This window comes from Numida meleagris, chromosome 2 (genome assembly GCF_002078875.1).
Source record: "Numida meleagris isolate 19003 breed g44 Domestic line chromosome 2, NumMel1.0, whole genome shotgun sequence".
NCBI lineage: Eukaryota > Metazoa > Chordata > Aves > Galliformes > Numididae > Numida > Numida meleagris.
In genome coordinates, this window is record NC_034410.1 from 74,619,893 (window position 1) to 74,638,754 (window position 18,862).

An 18,862-nucleotide genomic window follows, 5' to 3' on the forward strand; every position below is an offset into this window, starting at 1 on the left:
ATCGCCTCCCTTGACCTGCTGATTTCATGGAACTATTCAGTTGTTGAATGAGAGAACATGGAGTCCAGCAATCAAAACTCAGCTGGCACTGCAACCAGCATCAAAACAAAATCCGACAGAACAGAAAGGCGTTTAGACAACATGAAATAAAACCTACCTGTTGAACATCCTGTTGAAAAACACACAGCTGAAGCCTCTGGTGCAAGCGAACCTTTCGATGCTGCCAAATATTTTCCAGTTGGCGCTGGTGGTGGAGTACTTCATGGATGACATCCAGAACGTGATGAACTGCTTTTGAGTAGTTGGCAGAAGCAGTGAGGGAATCGGAACTTCCAGGAGTCAAAGGTCTCTGAAGTTTGTCAAGCAGTGACTTTCCATCTTGGCTCACCTGGCCACCAAAAAGCACAAAGAATTACTTGTCTTGCCAAAATCTCATTAAGTCTGCTTTTTCAATCCCTCTGCTTCCTATTTTAGATCTCTTTAAGAACTCGGGGAGCAGTACTGAAGATTTTTATTATTCCAGGCGTGATCATGTGCAGCTGTTATTAATAAAAAAAGACAACAACCAAAAAAACTGATACAACTAAATTTTTATATTCTTACTCTATGTAAGATAATTTAAAGAAGCAGCACTCTTCTAAATAACAGTCTGTCTTTCCCTAAGTGTGCTTTTCCTTAACAGTACTTTTTTTTTAGATTAAAATCTAACTTAGAAACTCTTCTAAGTTTCACTTCTCTCTCTTGTCAGTAAAGCCTCTAAAATTATACAGTGGTCCAGAACTGTGTTTCCAGGATCATCTCTCTCTCTTCATTCGCTGTGAGGGGGAACAAGGAAGTTACTTTTCACAGGTTAATATTAATCTGATAAATGCATTTAGACCAACAGATGTGGACGTAGGACATGCTTTGATCAGACCTGATTTACATCTTCTAGATTATTACTGGTACTGGCAAGCTGAAGACAAACCAGTGTTATGACAAACTTACACCTGATTTGCTTTAAACATTTCCAAGTAGCACAAATATATTCTTTTCCAAAATGTATTCAACTACTGATGCTGATAAGAAATAATAATCATAATTGTCTTCTCTGACTCAAACCACAGCAAAAATATTTATTTTGCATGCTAATTAAAGAGCCATAATCCTACCTTATCCAGTCACTACTGATATTTAACATTTGCCAAGGCTGTTGAAAGCACTTTTCATTAATGTTAGCTATTCTGCCACTTTTAGCATGAAGCACAGAGAACTATCGTAATTTGGTATCACTCAGCCACCAGTAAAGAACTGGTGGCACACCTGTCATCTATGCTTGTAAGCATAGGTAAGTAACTTTTTAGTAATACACAGTAATTATTTTCAGTAAAATGAGGTTCGAGTTTAGTCTTAAACGTATTTATTAAAATTAGTCTATTACTCTGCAATGAAATCATGTTGTCAAGACACTGCAATCTAAAATGAATAACAAAACGTGGTAATTGGCCGTGCTCCTCTCTCACCACAGTCCATTTATCACAATATGAAAGGAGCTCCGTGCTGCAACAGAAATGAAGTCTTACGCATAATAAGTAAGCCTTGTGTAATATCTTTACATAGAAAGATAACTCCATCAATCTTTGAAAGGGAATGCATGTTTAATTAAGGGGAAATAAAACTTTACGTCCAGAGGAGGAACATGACTTGTACATAAATGTATGACTACTATTTCTGCACCAAATTTGGTTTCTAAAGAATAAGCTGTTCCTTTACTAGATGGGGAAAAGCAGAAGAAAAATGTCTAAGCCACAGCTCTGAAACCCTAAATAAATTTTCAAGGTGTTTGTGAGAGCAAACCTATAATCTACCCATCTAATTTATTTCGATTATGCATCACCAGGAAGCAAACAGTATTTACCATGGTAATTCACAGTAGTTATTTACAATTAATGGCAGACTCCAGTTCATTCATGTCCCTGTTAAAAAGCACACCAAAGAAAAGGAAAAAAAAAGAAATGAAAAAAAAAACTAAAAAAAAAAAAAAAAAAAAAAAAAAAACACCAAAGAACTCCAGTGTTTTAACTTCCAAGCTGTGTAATCATTATTCCAGACAGCCCTAACCTTTATTCCTTGGTGCATATCTCATCCTAGATAGCCTCTTTCACATTCATCTACTACAAACATGCTATATCTCTCTATCTTTCTATCTATCTGTCTATATCTATCTATTATTTAAAAAAAGGGATTCTCTCAGTGAAGAAAGTTTACAGTGAAGAAAACAAATCCTCCCATAAAAAATGGTCTTAAGAATGAGTTAAGACATATAAGTAAGATCACAAGTTTTATCAGCAAAGATGTTATGAGGAATAGAGATATCAGCATGTGCTTTGCACAACAACTCATGAACTCTGGACATCTGACTAATGGTAATAAAGTTTATGCATGCCCTAAGATGGCAGGTATCCAAAATATCCAATTTTGATATACTGAAAATACAGACTAATCATCAGCACTAACCTTACATTCCTTTACTGTAAATGAAATGTGACCACACTGACGATTCAGTTGCCCGCCACAGAGTTGGTTCATCAGAAAGTAGTTTAGTCTTTTATGTAACGTATAAATCACAAACATTGCTTAATTGCCACATCACTACCTTTTAAAATATGCAAGCTGCAGTCTAAACTATCCTGTGCCCATTGATCACTTTATACCATTATTTAATCAAATGCATACTTTCATGTAAACTTTCATGCTTTATTTAATTCAGAGTAACATTAATTCTATTTACACTAAAATAGTTTAATTCTGTGATGATAACACATTGGAAAAAAAGTTAAAAAAGACCAAAAAAAAAAAAAAAGAAAGAAAATACCTGTGAGCTATTAGAGCAGTCAGTACCCACGTGATTTCTCAGTTCAGCTAAATGAAGTACATGAGAGAATTCAAAATCTGAAGGATGGATACTTAAGTCACCGTTTTTTAAGCCATCTTCAGAATAAGCATTTTATCGTAAACTGTATTTACAAATATTAGAAATACTAAGAAGCAATCTCAAAAACATTTTATTGTGCTGAGAATCCGAGATTAGACCAGCAGCACAGGATGTGCTAATCTTACCAATGCTGACTACACAGGGATGCTGGTTCATATAAGCGCCTTCGAAGCTGGCAGGACTAAGTATATAACTTCTGGGATGTCAAGTGACATCCCTTGATTAAGTCTTTTTTATTAGACATTTCAGAGACTGATATTCAAAACATATTTAAAGTAATCCATACCAGCAGAATACTTTCCCAAAGAACACCCAGTTAGTTTCTAAGTACTTTAACAACATTATCATACTGCTATTAGAATGTAATAATATGGAAATGTAAACTAAACATCTTTAATACCCTACATTGATTGTTCATACCACATATGCTCTCATCGTTAAATTTCTTTGAGAAGATTAAGACTTAAAACTCAAGTTTAAATATGAATAATAATAGCAAAGTCCAGTACACTAAACTAAAGCAAAAAAAAAAAAAGCCTGGCATTTGAGTTTTCAACTAAAACACTGTACAACAAGTGACAGCAGTTTACAAGCCAATCTTAATATCACATCATATTTCACATCATATTATCTAGTCAGCAACTTGAGAAAACAAACAAGACACATGCCTCAGAGTAAGCCAAGGTAATATGCTCATATATCCCCTGATGATGATGGATAGCATCTTCTAAATCTTGCAGTTCTGAGGGAAGTTCCACCTCACCACAGGCTTTACACCATGAATCCACATTGCTCATGTACTGCAACAGAGAAAAGACATTCCACTTAATTTGGAGCTCCTTCAACAGGTAAACACACTTTGGAAATACATAAAAGGATGAGTGTTTTTGCAACAGCCACTGAAAGGATTTAACAGTGAAAACTGTTAAATGTATTTTTTTCTGAACTGGCCAAAATGAACATATTAGAGTACAAACAAACATTCAAGTCTAACTATACTCATGCTTATAGTTACACAGAACTCGTTCAGCCCTTCACAGACAGGCAGACTTAATTAGATGTTGGCAGCCTTCAGAACCAATTAAACTGCTGGCAATGCTGATGCTTCAAGTTTACTCTTGCTCCTTTTCTCAAAATTGCAGCTAAAAAAAAGTTTATTTCACTACACATTTACTATTTCAGATGCAGGAATGGCAACAAAAATCTTGTCTATATAAAGAGGTAGAGCTTTCAAGTCCAGACCCTCAGTTCTTTCCTGTCAGCTTCTTGTGTAGACAGATATTCATGGTATATTAATTGAGCCATCATCTCACCTATTTTAAACCTTTGTGCAAAACCAGATTATTTTGCATGTACACTCACGTACATAGAATTAATGGTGAATTGTTCACTGAAACACTTCCTAGCTGTCTTGTTGAATACAGACTGTCAAGGAGGCAAAGCAGTGGTAGAACACAGGAAATTCACACCTTCATCCCCAAAGTACTAAGTTCTCCACGCATAAGCACTACATTCATTTGGCAAGCTACTACAGTAGCAAGCATGTAAGGGTTTTACAACTCAAGCAGGGGTCTTTTAGGACTAACACTGTACTTGAGCACACAGCTATGTGAGCATAGCTGTTCAAGTCAAGTTTTTCAGGGGAAATTGAGGATACTGTGACAGAATCTCTTCTGCAGACAATTTATCCCTGAAGCTTAAGTTATCTTGACAGAAGAGAAACTGTCATCATAGCTGTATGCACATCTGAAGTTCTGTCAACTTATTTTTGACAGCTAGGGGGCATGAATTTTTTACCCTTGTTATGCTAGGAAAGGAAAGAGGAAAAAAATAATCTGTTTTTATAGAATTTTTCATAGCTGTTAAACTTAGTATAGCCAAGCACACATGGTATCCTGTAAAATAAATTTATCTTCTCTTTGTGTGAAGTTCAATAACCCCAAAAGTTTTAAGAAGCCAATATATTTCTCTCATCATATATTACTTAATTCCTGGATCACATGTAGTCTTTTGAGGAAAAAGTAATCTGGTAATGCATTATTGTTTGACAGCTGGAAGACAGGGTGATAAAGTGATTAATTCTTAGATGATTGCTTAATTCTCATTTCTTTGAGGGACAGTTCTAAAAATCTCTAACATTAAGCACTGAACATCAAAAGAAGCTCTGTGCGGGACCACGGAGCTGAGCCTTTTGTTTCAGACAGCATGCACTGAAAGCTGGGCACAGTCTTCACTTGGGTCTGCAGAGGCAACAACGCTTACCTGTCATTTGCAAGGGTTAATATGCATTTTAAAAGGATGCGTTACTTCCTTCACTACTTATCTTTCAGTCATTTTTACATCTCTTAAGGGGTTATCCCTCTCATTCCAGACTCACTCTCCACTGTTAACGCAATTGCTAATACATCATGGCCAGGTAGCTTACAAAGCAACTATATCAATCAATCATAGTTAATCATCAAGTGAAAACTGCAGAAGGAGCAATTAGGAAGACTAAGTAAATTAATCCCTGCAGATGCTGCAATATTTTCTCTATTTCCTCTTTTATGTATCCATTTAGCGCTGAAGAAGGTAACACCAACTCCTACCACAGTTGGCCAGCATGCACACAAAAAATCTACTCTCTAGACTTCTGATTAAAATGAATTATTTTTTATGGAAAAGGACAACACTTCAGTCAGAGTATACCAGCCTCTTCATCTTTCTCCCAGTTACCTATCTTTCTCCCACCTGTAAGGGCAACACTACATAAACATTAAGCTAAATGCTTAGAAAAGCATCAGTGCTGCCAAACAGCCACACTGTATCTATCAAATGCTTCAAGCCAGTTGCTATCTTTTATAACAGAAAGTAATTTCCTCCCTTTTTTTTTTTTAAAGTGACTTCTCTTTAAAATCTGCTAAAAAATATTTATTATAGTGACATGAGTTCATGTACTTTACCTTACACTTTCTAAGATTAAACCAATGTCATCAGTAACAAGAGGCACTGTGTATTTGCATCTTACTATGTTCATTTTTTCTAATCTCTGGAAATTTATGTAGAATTTCTGTATAGTAGAAAATAAGAAAAAAAATTTCTTAAAGTAATAAGGTGTTCTGCCTCTTGATTTCTGTAGTTATGAGCTCCCAGCTGGCCTGTTCAATTATCCTACAGTTATCAGAAATGAGACGTTTTCTTAGAGCCAATTTAGCATGGCAAATGGAAAGAAAATTATTTATGGCAGCTGTGCAATGTACCAGAGCTTCAGTCAGCCATATCCATCCAAGAACCTCTGCTCTCCAAATTCACCAGAGATGTACACAGCAGACAGTCTATAATATCAGTGGGTGACTCAACAGCACACACATTGCAACTCCTTCAGAACTGAATTCCCTTGAGGGGAAAAACACGCTTTCACCATCAAGACTACTAACTTGGGGATATTTATTCCTATTTCTCCTACATATACCTCCTCTCTTGCAGTTGCACATGGATAATGACTTAATTAAAATAACTGGTATGGGCCTACAGCTACATTTTTTATTTAACTTAGGAGAAATCTCTTACAGGATACTAAGTAAACATTTCCCACCACCATTTCAGATTCAGAAGACAGCTAATTACCTTCTTAATTTTCAGGCCAGTTCAGCTAGTTTTCTATGAACAGTTACTACGAGTTAAATACTGACAACTCAAGGACCGACTTGTGAATACTTCACTCAATGAAGTGAGGGGTAAGGTCACTAGTACCAGTGAATGATTTCTGGATGTAGAAAAGGCATTATATTAACTCTATTTAAAGCTAAATGCTTATCTTTCCTTCTTTCAACTCAAAAGTTTCATAGCTTAGCTTCTATGCCTCCTTTGTTTTGATTCATATATTTAATTTGGCTAAAATTGATCTTACATTGGTATGGGCAAGACAGTGGGGAAAATATAAAGGCAATAAGCTGTCCTAGCAAGAACAAATTTTCATTTAAAAATCAGCTGAAACTGGCAGAAATTAATGTTCTGGCGTTCTTGCTTTTTAATCACTCTATTTACTTTCAATTTGGATTAAGTACAACAGCACAATTCACCATTCCAACATGGAAACTTCTTTTGACTCCCTCCATGTTCACTAACCTGTTCAGCTTTCTGATGGAAGATGGAGGACATATCCAGTAATGTGCTACGTTCATCCAAGGCTGCAGCAAATGATTTCCATTCTTGCTCCAATTGACTAGCAATCTGTTTTATTTGCTGTGAAGCGTAATGGCCAGACTCAACCAGACGATTTGCTACTGACATGATGCGGTTGATGTTTACATACACATTCTGTGGAGAAGAAGGAGGGAAAGATTAACTGAAGTTTGTAGACTGCTTAAGTATAGACCTATACTTCTATAAAACCATTCTTTATTACAGTAATGTTTAGTAGATTGGTTTTGCGTGACAAATTTGTGCATGCTTGATTTTGAAATCTAGGCATATAATGTAGCGGCCTGTTGGTATTATTGGCAATGGACAACTCGAAACGAGAGAGTCTTAATGATCAGTTTAAACAAAGTCATACTACGGACCCATTATTACAATAAAAAGGAAGAGGTGACCATAGATGTTCAGATCATAAAGATGTAGCACAGACAATATAGGAAATAAAAAGTATAATTAGTAGGCATTTGATCTCCTCATTATGTGAATAAGTGAAATACCACTCTACAAATCTTTACATCAACTTCTGAAAAAATTTATACCTTTTAAGTAACAAAATACAGAACTCTGTTCTAAGGAGTTCAATAGTTTAGATTTAATTTTCCTGCCACTGTATTCCCTCAGAGCTTAACACTAAAAGCCAGACAAAAAAAGGTCAAAGACTGCTAAGATTCTCCAGCATCTGGAACTAAATAATGATGGCTCTTAGTTGTTGTAATTTTCTTTCCGTTTAACTCACATATGTCTTTTGGCCTAAAGCATCTAAAAGCTGCTCCTGATTTTGTATGAACAAACTGTTTTCCAAAGGAAGCAAACAAGTGTTTCCGATTCCTTCAAAGCCAAAAACAAGAATAACTTAACTACCAAACAGTTTCTGAGTAGCTCTTCCAGAGCTATATGTACACAGTTCTGGGTTGACACTTCTAACCAGGCTGACTCTCAGATTTCTGGAATAAAGTTCTCAGAATCACAGGATTGCTGAAGCTGGAGATCTGCTCTGGAGATCATCTAGTTGAACTCCCTGCTCAAAGTGGGGTCAGATCAGAGTAGGTTGCCTAGGACCACATCCGGTGGGGTCTTGAAATTCTCAAAAGATGGAAACAACACAATCTCTCTGGGCAACATGCTTCAGTGTTTAATCATTCCCACAGTAAATATTTATATTATTATTATTATTATGTTAATGTTTAAAGGAAAATTCTTGTATTTCAGTTGTTATCATCACTTCTTGTTCTGTTATTTGCTACCATGCCAAAAACTCTGGTTCTGTAACCTTTACTCCCTCTCATCAGGTAATTTTATATTTATATGTAAAACATTCTTCTGAGCATTCTCTTATCCCAGGAAGCCAATCCCAACACTCTTGCACAACAGATGCTTCAAACACTTCATCAGCTCTGTTGCCCTCTGCTGCACTTGCTTCAGCAAGTCCATGTCCTTCTTGCACTATAGAGCCCGGAACTGGAAACAAGACTTGACAATGCTCAAGAAAGAGGATCACCTTCAGCAGCAGGCCTACTCTTTCCCTAGACTTCCATTTTCTGCTGATACAGCTGTAGAAACCTTTCTTATTGATTTTCTCATTCCTTTCCAGGTGGGTTTTGACTTTCCTAACCCCATCTCTGCGTGTTCAGTGTCTTTCTATTCCTAGAAGGTCACATGATCCTTCCACTATTTCCCATGCACTTCCATTCTTGCCAGGAGCTCCTGCACAAGCCTCCTGCTGCTCTTGCTTGATTTTATGCTCAGTGTGATGGATTTATCTCAATCACAGAGGTGATACTTGAAAATTAATCAGCTCTCCTGGAACTCTCTTCTCTCCAGGTTTGCATCCTAAAGGCTTCTTCCAAGCATACTGCTGAAATGGACAAGTCCACACCCCCTCAAGTCAGGGTTGTGATCCTGCTTAATGTCTTCTTCCTCCCACTTCTCAAGATTTTGAGCTCCATCGCCTCATAGTTGCTGCAGTGAGTGCAGTTCCTGGCATTCATAGCCCCAGCCAGTTCTTGTTCGTAGGAATCATATCTAGCAGACAAAGTTCCTCCATCACCTCCTCAATCAACAATGTCAGAAACCTCCTGGATTACTTGTGCACTGCAGTGCTCTCCTGCTCCAGGAGGTCTTGAGGTGGACCAGGTGCCCCATGAGGATGTAGTGAAAGGAAGCATCTTTCAGCATTCTGAAGACTCAGTAAATGCTCCAGTGGGTGTAGAAGCAAATATTCTGGTGCAAATACTAGTTGTGTAATCATTTGTTGACCTGCAGGATCTGTCTGCTTCTTCTGAAGTCCTAACTTCTTACCAGCAGGACTGAGAACACCACCTGGGCCCCCTCATGACTTTGGCCAATGCTCCTAGAGCCAAATAGTGATGTTTGATAGTTTCCAGGTCATCTTGGCAGTATCACTGATATGCTCACATGGAAGAATGACAAGGTAATAGTCTGAGGGCTGGACAAACTTTGGCAGTGTTTCTCCAACATCCCAAATCCAAGGCCCCCAGCAAGCAGCAAACTTCCATAGACAAGGAGTCAGGTGACCTCATCTGCAAACCTGTTCCCTTCAGCAGGGAGTCTCCCACTGCTATCGCTTGCTGCTTCCTTTTGCTGCTCCTGTGTGGCTCATACTCAGCCAATGCAGATGCTTCATTTGACACAGCCCTTGGCTCCTCAACAGTTATGAGGTCAGTGAACCTATTCTACAGCTGTGAATCTTGAGGTGGAGCAGGAACCTTACTGCTCATGCCAGAAGCCATTATCATCCAACCTTTAACATCATGGGAACCCTCACTTCCCAAATAGGCAGGCACAGACTCTGCCTGACCCTCCCTTCAGTATAATTAGTATCTTCATATCTTCAAGCTGGAAAAGATCCGGTCAATCCCTCTCTCATTATCTCTGATGCAAGTCTGCTGACCTCCTCCTGCAGCTCCTTTACTTGGCAACACAGCTCCTTAATAACTGCAAGCTTCCTGTGGGCAAGAAAACTACCTCCGGCTGCTCCAGCCCTGGGAAGAGGCCCCCAGCACTCCCTGAAGCCTCAGACCTGCAGAGCTGCATTTTCCTTCTGTCTTCTTCACTATTTGTGCAGCGCTTTCTGAAATTCCAGTATCTAAGAAATGCCGCAGACTCAGGTACCTGACAGCAGCAACACAGCATTGCCACTGGTCAGGGGCCAAGGAACACAGCATAATGAGCCAAGGAAAACAGAACAATGCATGCATAAACCACTTGCAACAGCTGCCAGTAGAGGCCACAAATAAACAAGTGACAGAAGAACAAAACCTGAAATTGCTAGAAAACTGTACTGTTATATTACTGCACATAGATCTGATGAGGAGGTTGTGCCAAATTCTGCTCCCACCAGCAAGAAAGGTTGGGGGAAACACTGGTATGTGGGCACCCAACACCACATAGAAGCTGTCCCCAAGGAGAAACTGCTACTTGCCAGCATTGAGCTGCTGCAGAGGGCCTTACACAAGCTGGCTGGAGCAAGTGCTGTGGTTCCCCCAGGCCTCACAGCACTGACTCGTCTGAGCGGTAACTGGCACAGGTCTGTATTAGTTGTGTGTGCATGAATGCAAGGGAGGGCATAAAACTTTCCTGACAAGTAGTACCTCTGTTGGTTCACTGAAATTGAGCACAATGGTGCTATGTTGCCTATTTTTCTTTCCTGCATAATACCTTCTTTTTTTTCTTTTTTGTTAGCTCACAAGCCTATGCCTTCCTCTTAAGCACATGTGAACAACTGATAAGAGAACAGAACCGTTATTTCTAACAAATTTTTAAAACAATGGAGACTGCTTACACTCAAGTGTACAAAGTATAAATGCCAGAATGGTGAATGAATCCAGAAAACCAGTATGGGGCCAGTGGTAAGAAAATATGTGTGTTGAAACAGAAAAATAAAAAGGCTATATTAGACTGTCACTTGAACCAGCTATTTACCATAATATAAGAATTTTGGAAATTCTGAAATGTTGGTTAGATATGAAGGACAGAGTTCCAGCAGTTAAGCAAATCTAAACTGAGCTAGGTTTAAAATGCGTTCAGCTTCCTGCGACAGTCTGGCTTCACAAACTTGGAATGCCCACTGCAGTAGCATGAATAGGAATACATGTACTGACAGTTGAACATTTTCCAAGCCATGCATACCACGTTTCTTTCCTCAAAAAAATCAATAATAATCTCAACTATTTTTTTCCACTATCATATCCCCTACTTCCTGATATATCTACTAAATGTTTAAATTTCAGTATTTTAGAATGCGATGACCCAAAAAAGACAAATTTATTTAAGACTGTAAAGAATATCAAACAGCAATTCACTGCAATTAGACTACATTTAACTGATTAACAAATTTTGTTCAATATTCTCAAGGGACAGGCAGCATCACTGTCATTACTATAATGACAAATGCACATTCTGTGCAATGGTTCAGAAGCACTGCTCCAAGCAAGCTGGTGCTCACTCCCTTGGCTCCAGGAATGGAATTCTTATTCACTGCATGGATTTACATCCTGATTTTAGTAATAATTATTAAATATTTTCTCAGTCATCTCATTTACATCATGTGAATCTGCATGAGGCAACTGCAGTTGTTTAAAAGCTGAAATGCTGAAGTGATATTCGTTTCTTACATTGTGTTACACGTAACTGTTGTAATGAAACTAAAAAGAGAACAACTCAACTTACTGCACTGCAGTATGTACAGTAAATATATTACTGTATGTTGCACAACTACTTTCTCTCACAATGCCCTTTAGCCAGAAGCTGAAAAGACACCTTACAATACCCAGAAAGTTCCTCACGGCAGAATTATTTCCTGCAGAGAGCGTACACATAAAAACAACAACAATAACAACAAAACAGATTGCTCAGCTTAGCAAGGCAACACGATTAGTAGCTTAACACAAGCAGCAGTGCACTGTGTCATTCTTTGGTGTATGCCTGAAAAGGGAGAACACAGGGGAAAATAGAGGCAACAACCTGTCAGCCTGACTAAACTTTTATCATACTTAATACAAAATATAGCCAGCAGATGCCCTGAAGGCTTTGTTATATTTCTTGATTTTACAAACCCATTTACAAAATGTTTGTCTAGCTCTAAAATTCCAAGCAGGAGTTTTCTGACACGCAGGTTATTTAGCACTCTATGTTAAAAACAATCACCCCACTGACATGATCCATAAGTATACTGAATGGCACCTTTATAATATACTGTAGTGAGTTAAAAACTAATTGTGATGAAAATATTTTAGCAGTATTCTAGCAATTGAATGTCCAATTTGTCTGCCTCTTCACCAAGAAAGTGGCAACTAAGATAAGGTATAGTATTAATGTATGAAGTAGCAGCTGCTTTAATGATTTAAAGCCCCTCTTATATTACCTCTCTTGCAGCAATAGTAAAGGGGGGTGCAGAACAACTAAACGTGTCACCTGGTCTCTTCCCCTGAACAAAACTAAAATCAGCAATGTACACAACTAAGGAAGGAGTTAATCTACCCTTCAGCTACAGACATTCTCATAATATTCTCAGTTAACTATTCAATTACTGCTATCAGTACTGTAATGAGTTAAATGTAATTTCACCCTACTCAACTTTCTTCAAATTTTTCTTCTCACTCTCCTACACTTTTCATGGTAGACCTGGGAAAACTTAGTGCAAAACTCTTTAGTCCAACACCATCACCACCATGTTTTCCTCCCTTGCTTTTCATTTACTTTCACTTTCTCACTGTAAACACCCATGCCTTCATCCTACTATTACAGTTGTGACATTTTCACTTCGATGTTCGTCATCATGACATTAAGTACGGTGACCTAAACTGAGCCTAGTTCTCTAGGAGGATCAACTTAAAAAAAAAAAAAAAAAAAAAGGGGGAATTTCTTTACAAATCTTACGTTCAGCATCCAGAATAATTATCAAAAGTGAAATAAGGTCTGTTCCCTTGCAGTAACACCACTGTTTTTTCAGTTCATGATACACTGACATGAACATACTTGTTATTGTATTAACTTCTCTCCAGTTGACTGTTTTTTACAATTTTTTATTTACTTCTTCCTTCTTAAATGTTGCACATAAAGCTTATTCTACATCATTTTGTTGATTTCAGAGCGCTCCTCAGAAGCCGGAAATAGTCTGAACTCAGCTTGCCTTTTCAGTCTCTTCTCAGGTTGGTGGCCTCCAAGCTTTTGTCCAAGCATTAACTGCTCTAGCACCAGAAAGAATACCTTATGGATGTGAACTCAAAACATCCCCCCAGTCTGATCAGTATCCACAATTGTGCATTCCTTGAATGGAGAGCTTCAAGAACACTATAAAACCATGGTTCGCTTAAATTAAAATTATTCAGAACTACTAAAAAGGTCACTGAATACATTATATCTACTCTTCTGTCCCACTTCCATTTTGAAAGTTTTACCTCTTCTATCAAGGATGTTAGACTGGTTGGACAAGTGATAGATTTTATTGTTGAAATTTTATCTATGTATTTTTACTGAAAGCCCTGCCTGAGCAATCTGTTAGTTAAAGGAGAAAAAACAGGACAGAAGAGCTAGCTTACATTATTTACCATACCGAACAAAGTCTTTTGTGAAAATCTGCATTTAAAGGTGATCTGAGAAAGAATGCATAATTCACAACCTATGGATTTGGTCTCATTTCCTGCAGTCTCAGAGAACCCAGGTGAATATAGAATTCACAACGAGCTTGACTCTATCTCAGATGACAACTCTGTGTAGTTATAAAATGTATTTGAAATAAAAAAAGAATCCAGAGTGAAAAACGTCCATAGTACAGAGGAGAAGAAAGAGTCACACTAACTGTCAGCTAAGCCAATTTTACCTCACCTGACCTTCTTAATGTTTTCCTTTGTACCCGTCCCTGTGGCTGGATTTGAGCAAGCCAAGCCAAGTACGTCATCCTTGCAACTTTTAACTCTGTAATCCCAGTGAGATTCAAATTTGTGTTCATACTTCTATTTTAGGTTCCCTAAACTCCCACCAATGTTCATCTCTGGCACTTCCTTTTTTAGTGAAATAAATCAATTGCTATCTTGATAAAGATGGTCTAGTATATGGCAACAGCTTGTTCTGCAAACAGTATGAATCAACCTAGAAACATGCTTACGACTGACGTAGTAACAGGATTTTTCGGATTACATCTAATAAACACAGGTTCTACTGATGGTCCCTATCAGCACCTTGAAAGAAGAAACAGTCATAAGACACCCTTTAACAGTAGGCAGACAACTTTCTCTATGGCAAGATTTTTTTTTTTACTAAACTGCTTTCCAATCATTTTGACTCTCACCTACGTAGTAAGTAAGGGGCATAATTGAGCTTTAATGAAAGCAAGGCCATCACAAGAAAAGAAAAAGAAAATACTGAAATAGTTAACATCATCCTACTCCTCACACATATTTCATGACTGCTTTAGTCTCCCTTACACTCCAGAGGACTTGAAAAAAATACCAGAAAAAAAAAGTGGACAGACACAGTACCAGTCCCTCTTACTCTTCCATGCAAGACTAATAGTACAATCATGGCTACTTTACTTTTGCAGTTTAAAAACTAGAGAGATTTCTTAGTATTTACAGCTCCTATTATGCCCTATTTGCAAGTTTTTGCCTTAAAAGGTACTAAAAACTTGTTTTGAGAAGTGAAGCATTGGTTTAGTCATCCAAAGAGGAACGTGAAGCTAAAGCAGAGTATTGCTTAGCTCACATAAATCTCAGGACTTGACAACAGCAGTTTTTTGCTGCTGAGAGCAGGCCTTTTAAATGACAGTGAAAAATCACTCTCATCTTTAGAGGAAAGAATCACTGAGATACTGTTCTTCCCCACAGTCAGGGAAGATGGGAATTTCTTGCCCTGTAAAGAAATGGTCTTGCCATTTATCAGTGCTTGATTTCAGTAATGGCAGCCTACATTAAACACGTGAACAGAGAGCATTCCTAGCCACATCAACATATGAGTGTAAATAAACAGTAACAAAGCACAGTTCCACCTTTGATGCACATTACTGCATCTATCCAGATCTTCTCTAGGACAGTTTCACTACAATAAGCATCAGACTATGTATTAAGCTTAAGACTTCCATAAACTTAATTTTGTACCTTGAAGGGCAACCACATTAGTCTATCACACACTTAATACACAAGATGCCTGCTGCTGAAGGTGCAGTTCTATTTCCTCCCCTCAATGTATTCTTCACCTTTTTGTTTTACCATATTTGGCTTAAACTTTCAACCACTTTGTGCTGTAGTACTGAAAAACCGATTCTAAAAATGGCAGGACGCCATCATAAGGAAAAAGGAAATATTCAGTAAATCCTCTTTGCCCTTGATGTAACAAACTCTTGTTGATGACAGGAACTAAGTAGTTTTCACGATGGCTTACAACCAGGTGGTTCATTTTAAACTGGAAGATCGGATTAAATTTTTGGCATCTCACCCGAGCTCAGTAGAAGCAGCTGCAGAACCTGCCCTCCTGTGCCCTTTGGAAAGCCAAGCAACTACTCAGAGAGGAAGGGAAGATAGGAGGGCCAGCTATTGATGGAGGGTAGCACCTGCTGCAAAGGGACCGTGTGCCCTCTGGCAATCACAATGTGTTAAGAAAAGCAGCTGCAACATCCATTATCAGGGTTAAGCTGTGTGTAAGTGCAAGAGGTTGTATTTAGCTGCTTGGGCAGCTTTTATCCTTTGAACAGATCTTCCCTGCCTACAGTGAGCCTAAAGAAACTGCCTGGAAAGCAAGACCTATTAGGGTCCAACTAGAGTCACAAGAAAAAGCCTTCAAAATCTCCTGGATATCATAATACTTAGTTGTCATACCTCCTTCCTCTACACCACTCAACTGAATAAATTTGCATTGCTGTAGATGGATTAAAAGTTAAATACCATCTCTAGTGGTAGAATATTCATGTGAGAAATCTTAAATCAGCTCTGAAAAAAATAGCAACTCGGTAAGCACTTGGTCAAGGAGAAGCTGAACGTACTTGGAGGAGTTAAGATTACCTGACATTTTTCCAGTAATGAACAAATGAAAAATAAGGACTGCTGAATTTCAATCAGTTTTCCTCATTTTTTCATGGTGCATTCAGTATAGTTTATCACCCTACTACACACATACAGTTTTTGTCATTTAACCAAACAGAACTCCAAAAACCTGAATGCTGGTCAAATCAAAACCAGAGACTCATAATTTCCCCATTTTATGAGAAAGGACCATTTCATGAAAGCTACACTACAGAAATGCATTGAAAAAGCACAGCTTTCTTTTTGCCCCTCCTAGTTTTCGAGTTGTTTCATTTGCCCCAGATTCATCCCCTCATGCTTCAAGAAATCATTGTACAAAGTGAGAAAAACTCCAGTGTAATTAACATGCTTGACTATTATCGACAAAACAGAGAGCAGCATAAAAGACTAAAAGTGGGAGGGATTATGCTACATCTACTGCTCAAGTGTTTCCTGGCAGAGTGATTAAAAAAAAAAAAAAAAGAAGGCAAAGGAGAAGGAAAAAAGCCTCTGAGTTTGAAGGGTCAACAGTAACTAATAGTTGGATAGACTGAATAACTTTAGAGTACAAGACGAAGAACAGCATGGAAAGCTCTCCAAAATTTAAAAGTTCCAAAAGTTATCTCATGTCAGTGACACCTATGGTCTCCTCAGAGTTTACTTCTACTGCACTTCATGTGCAGTGCAACGAGCAACAAGCATTTGTTACTCCATGCAGGAGTAATTCTCCATGCCCACTGAGGGGACTTGTACCTTCCAGACCTAAGGGTCAAAGTTACTTCCATCTATGATGTTACATTACATGACTTCATCACAATGTTCCACAACGTTTGCTTTATTCTTTTCAAAATTTCATTGATTTTATTTTTTTTAAACTTTCACAAACATATTTTGTGTTGCAGAAGAAAATGTACTCCTCCACTCCCATCTGGCAATACCAGACACAAAAGTTGCCTTACTATCCCTTCTATAATTTTAGCAAGACAAATTACCTGGTGTAGCATACTTCGCCATGCTTTCTTTCCACATGTACTAGTCCTGTCCTACAAAGACACCCTCTTGCAAGAGTTGATTGTTTCAACTATATTTTAATTCAATTCCCATCCTTCAACTGCCAAAGACGTTAATTTCTAACAAGCATGGTAGTGTTCTTCTTCCAGTCCCTGAAAGCCAGGAACTGGATTTAGGCCCAGGCTCCCAAAGTTACTTATACACCCCTCCAGCCCCTCCTTGTGAAAAAGAACCAAAGTATGCCTGAAAACTTAGTGCCCGTTTCCAAACAGGGCATTCACAAAACTGATAATAAGCAGCTTTCACTCACTGCCAATTACAAATTTAATTCTTAATTGTAGCCTACTGATGACTCATCTTAAGATCATATTTGACAAGAAAAATGTTTGTTTTAGCTTCATTCCACTGCATCAGAAATGAGGAGTGTATGTTCCAATAAATAAAGGAAAACTATTACACTGGGGTCAACTATTGATCACTTCTCAGAACTCGTACCTAAGATGCAATCTATTCAGAAGACACTGAGATGTTTTCCTGTTGGTGGTGGTGGTTTTTGTTTGTTTGTTTATTTATAAATCATATTACACACAATTCCCGGGGATGCAAAACCATACTCAAGCACATATTCCAGGTTCTCTAAGTTTGGATTCACATATTTCAGAAATCCCAAGGTTGCACTGAATATTGCCAATTTATTGCAATTGTCCAAACAATTTAATTGCTTGATCACAGTACCTCTGTACTTAGCTATCCTTTATTTTCTTCTTGTATCATATGATTTCACTGTTCAAATACAGCTTTGTATTAGCCGTAACAGAAGGAATGATTTGTGTGCATGATTTCTGAGTTCTGCCTTAACAAAGAGCAAATGCATGTGTCAGTGCTGTGGAGTGAGGCCTGCTCTTACCATACAGTTCATGGCAAAGTGATTGTGCTGTGTCTGAAGTTCCATAGCATGGGGATGACTGGTTCCTATCTCCGTGTAGCTGTTTAGAAACAGACCTTTGTTGTGTGTGATCCAGTCAAACATCTACAAGAAAATATTACAGAAAAACAAAATCACTCATTTGTTATGGGACAAATTAAATTATATGCAAGTAACATGACAAATCTGTGAACAAAGACAACAGAAAGAATCTAAGACCATTAAAACTAATACTGATACTCTTTCCCCTGGAAGTTACCGTATATTTTAACCAAATGAGTGCTGAAATCTGACTTCTTGAACCAACAGCTGAGGCTGTTGAACCTTTCATTTAGGTGTTTATCTCAAACTACAGTAAAATCAATTTTATTAGTAGGAAGTCATAGTAAACAAACACACTTGGAGCACAGCCCTGTGTTACTAAGCTTATACAGGTCTTCAGTGTCAGCATTTCATGATGTCAGCAGTACAGTAATTTAGAATGAAAATGGCAGCTCGGAAATCAATTATAAATTTGTTCTTGCTGATCAAGTCCTTTAGTGAGTTTGATATTTTTAGTTCATAACTTTATGACAGATTGGAGAATAAATTTTGTACTGCAAAGCAAATTAAAAAAAGCTTGAGCAGTGTTATGGATTACCTTTCTTCCAGAAAAATTTACTAATAACTTGAAATATGTCTATGTAAAAAGCATTTTAATATTCAAACAAAATTTAGAAAAGATCTTATCTAGCAATGGCCATCACTGGAAGTTCATAG

General features: G+C 37.8%; 1 protein-coding gene across 3 annotated transcripts in view; it reads right to left on the reverse strand.

Moving 5' to 3' along the window:
• Positions 1-18,862, reverse strand: part of TRIO (trio Rho guanine nucleotide exchange factor) — a 242,915-nt gene that overhangs the window by 142,618 nt on the left and 81,435 nt on the right. For all 3 annotated transcript variants that reach the window (XM_021385426.1, XM_021385427.1, XM_021385429.1), the window contains 4 exons: positions 18,086-18,208; positions 7,082-7,273; positions 3,643-3,774; positions 158-388 (listed from right to left, as the gene is read on the reverse strand). In XM_021385426.1, the coding sequence (XP_021241101.1) occupies positions 158-388; positions 3,643-3,774; positions 7,082-7,273; positions 18,086-18,208 (678 nt within the window). The remainder of the gene's footprint in view (positions 1-157; positions 389-3,642; positions 3,775-7,081; positions 7,274-18,085; positions 18,209-18,862) is intronic.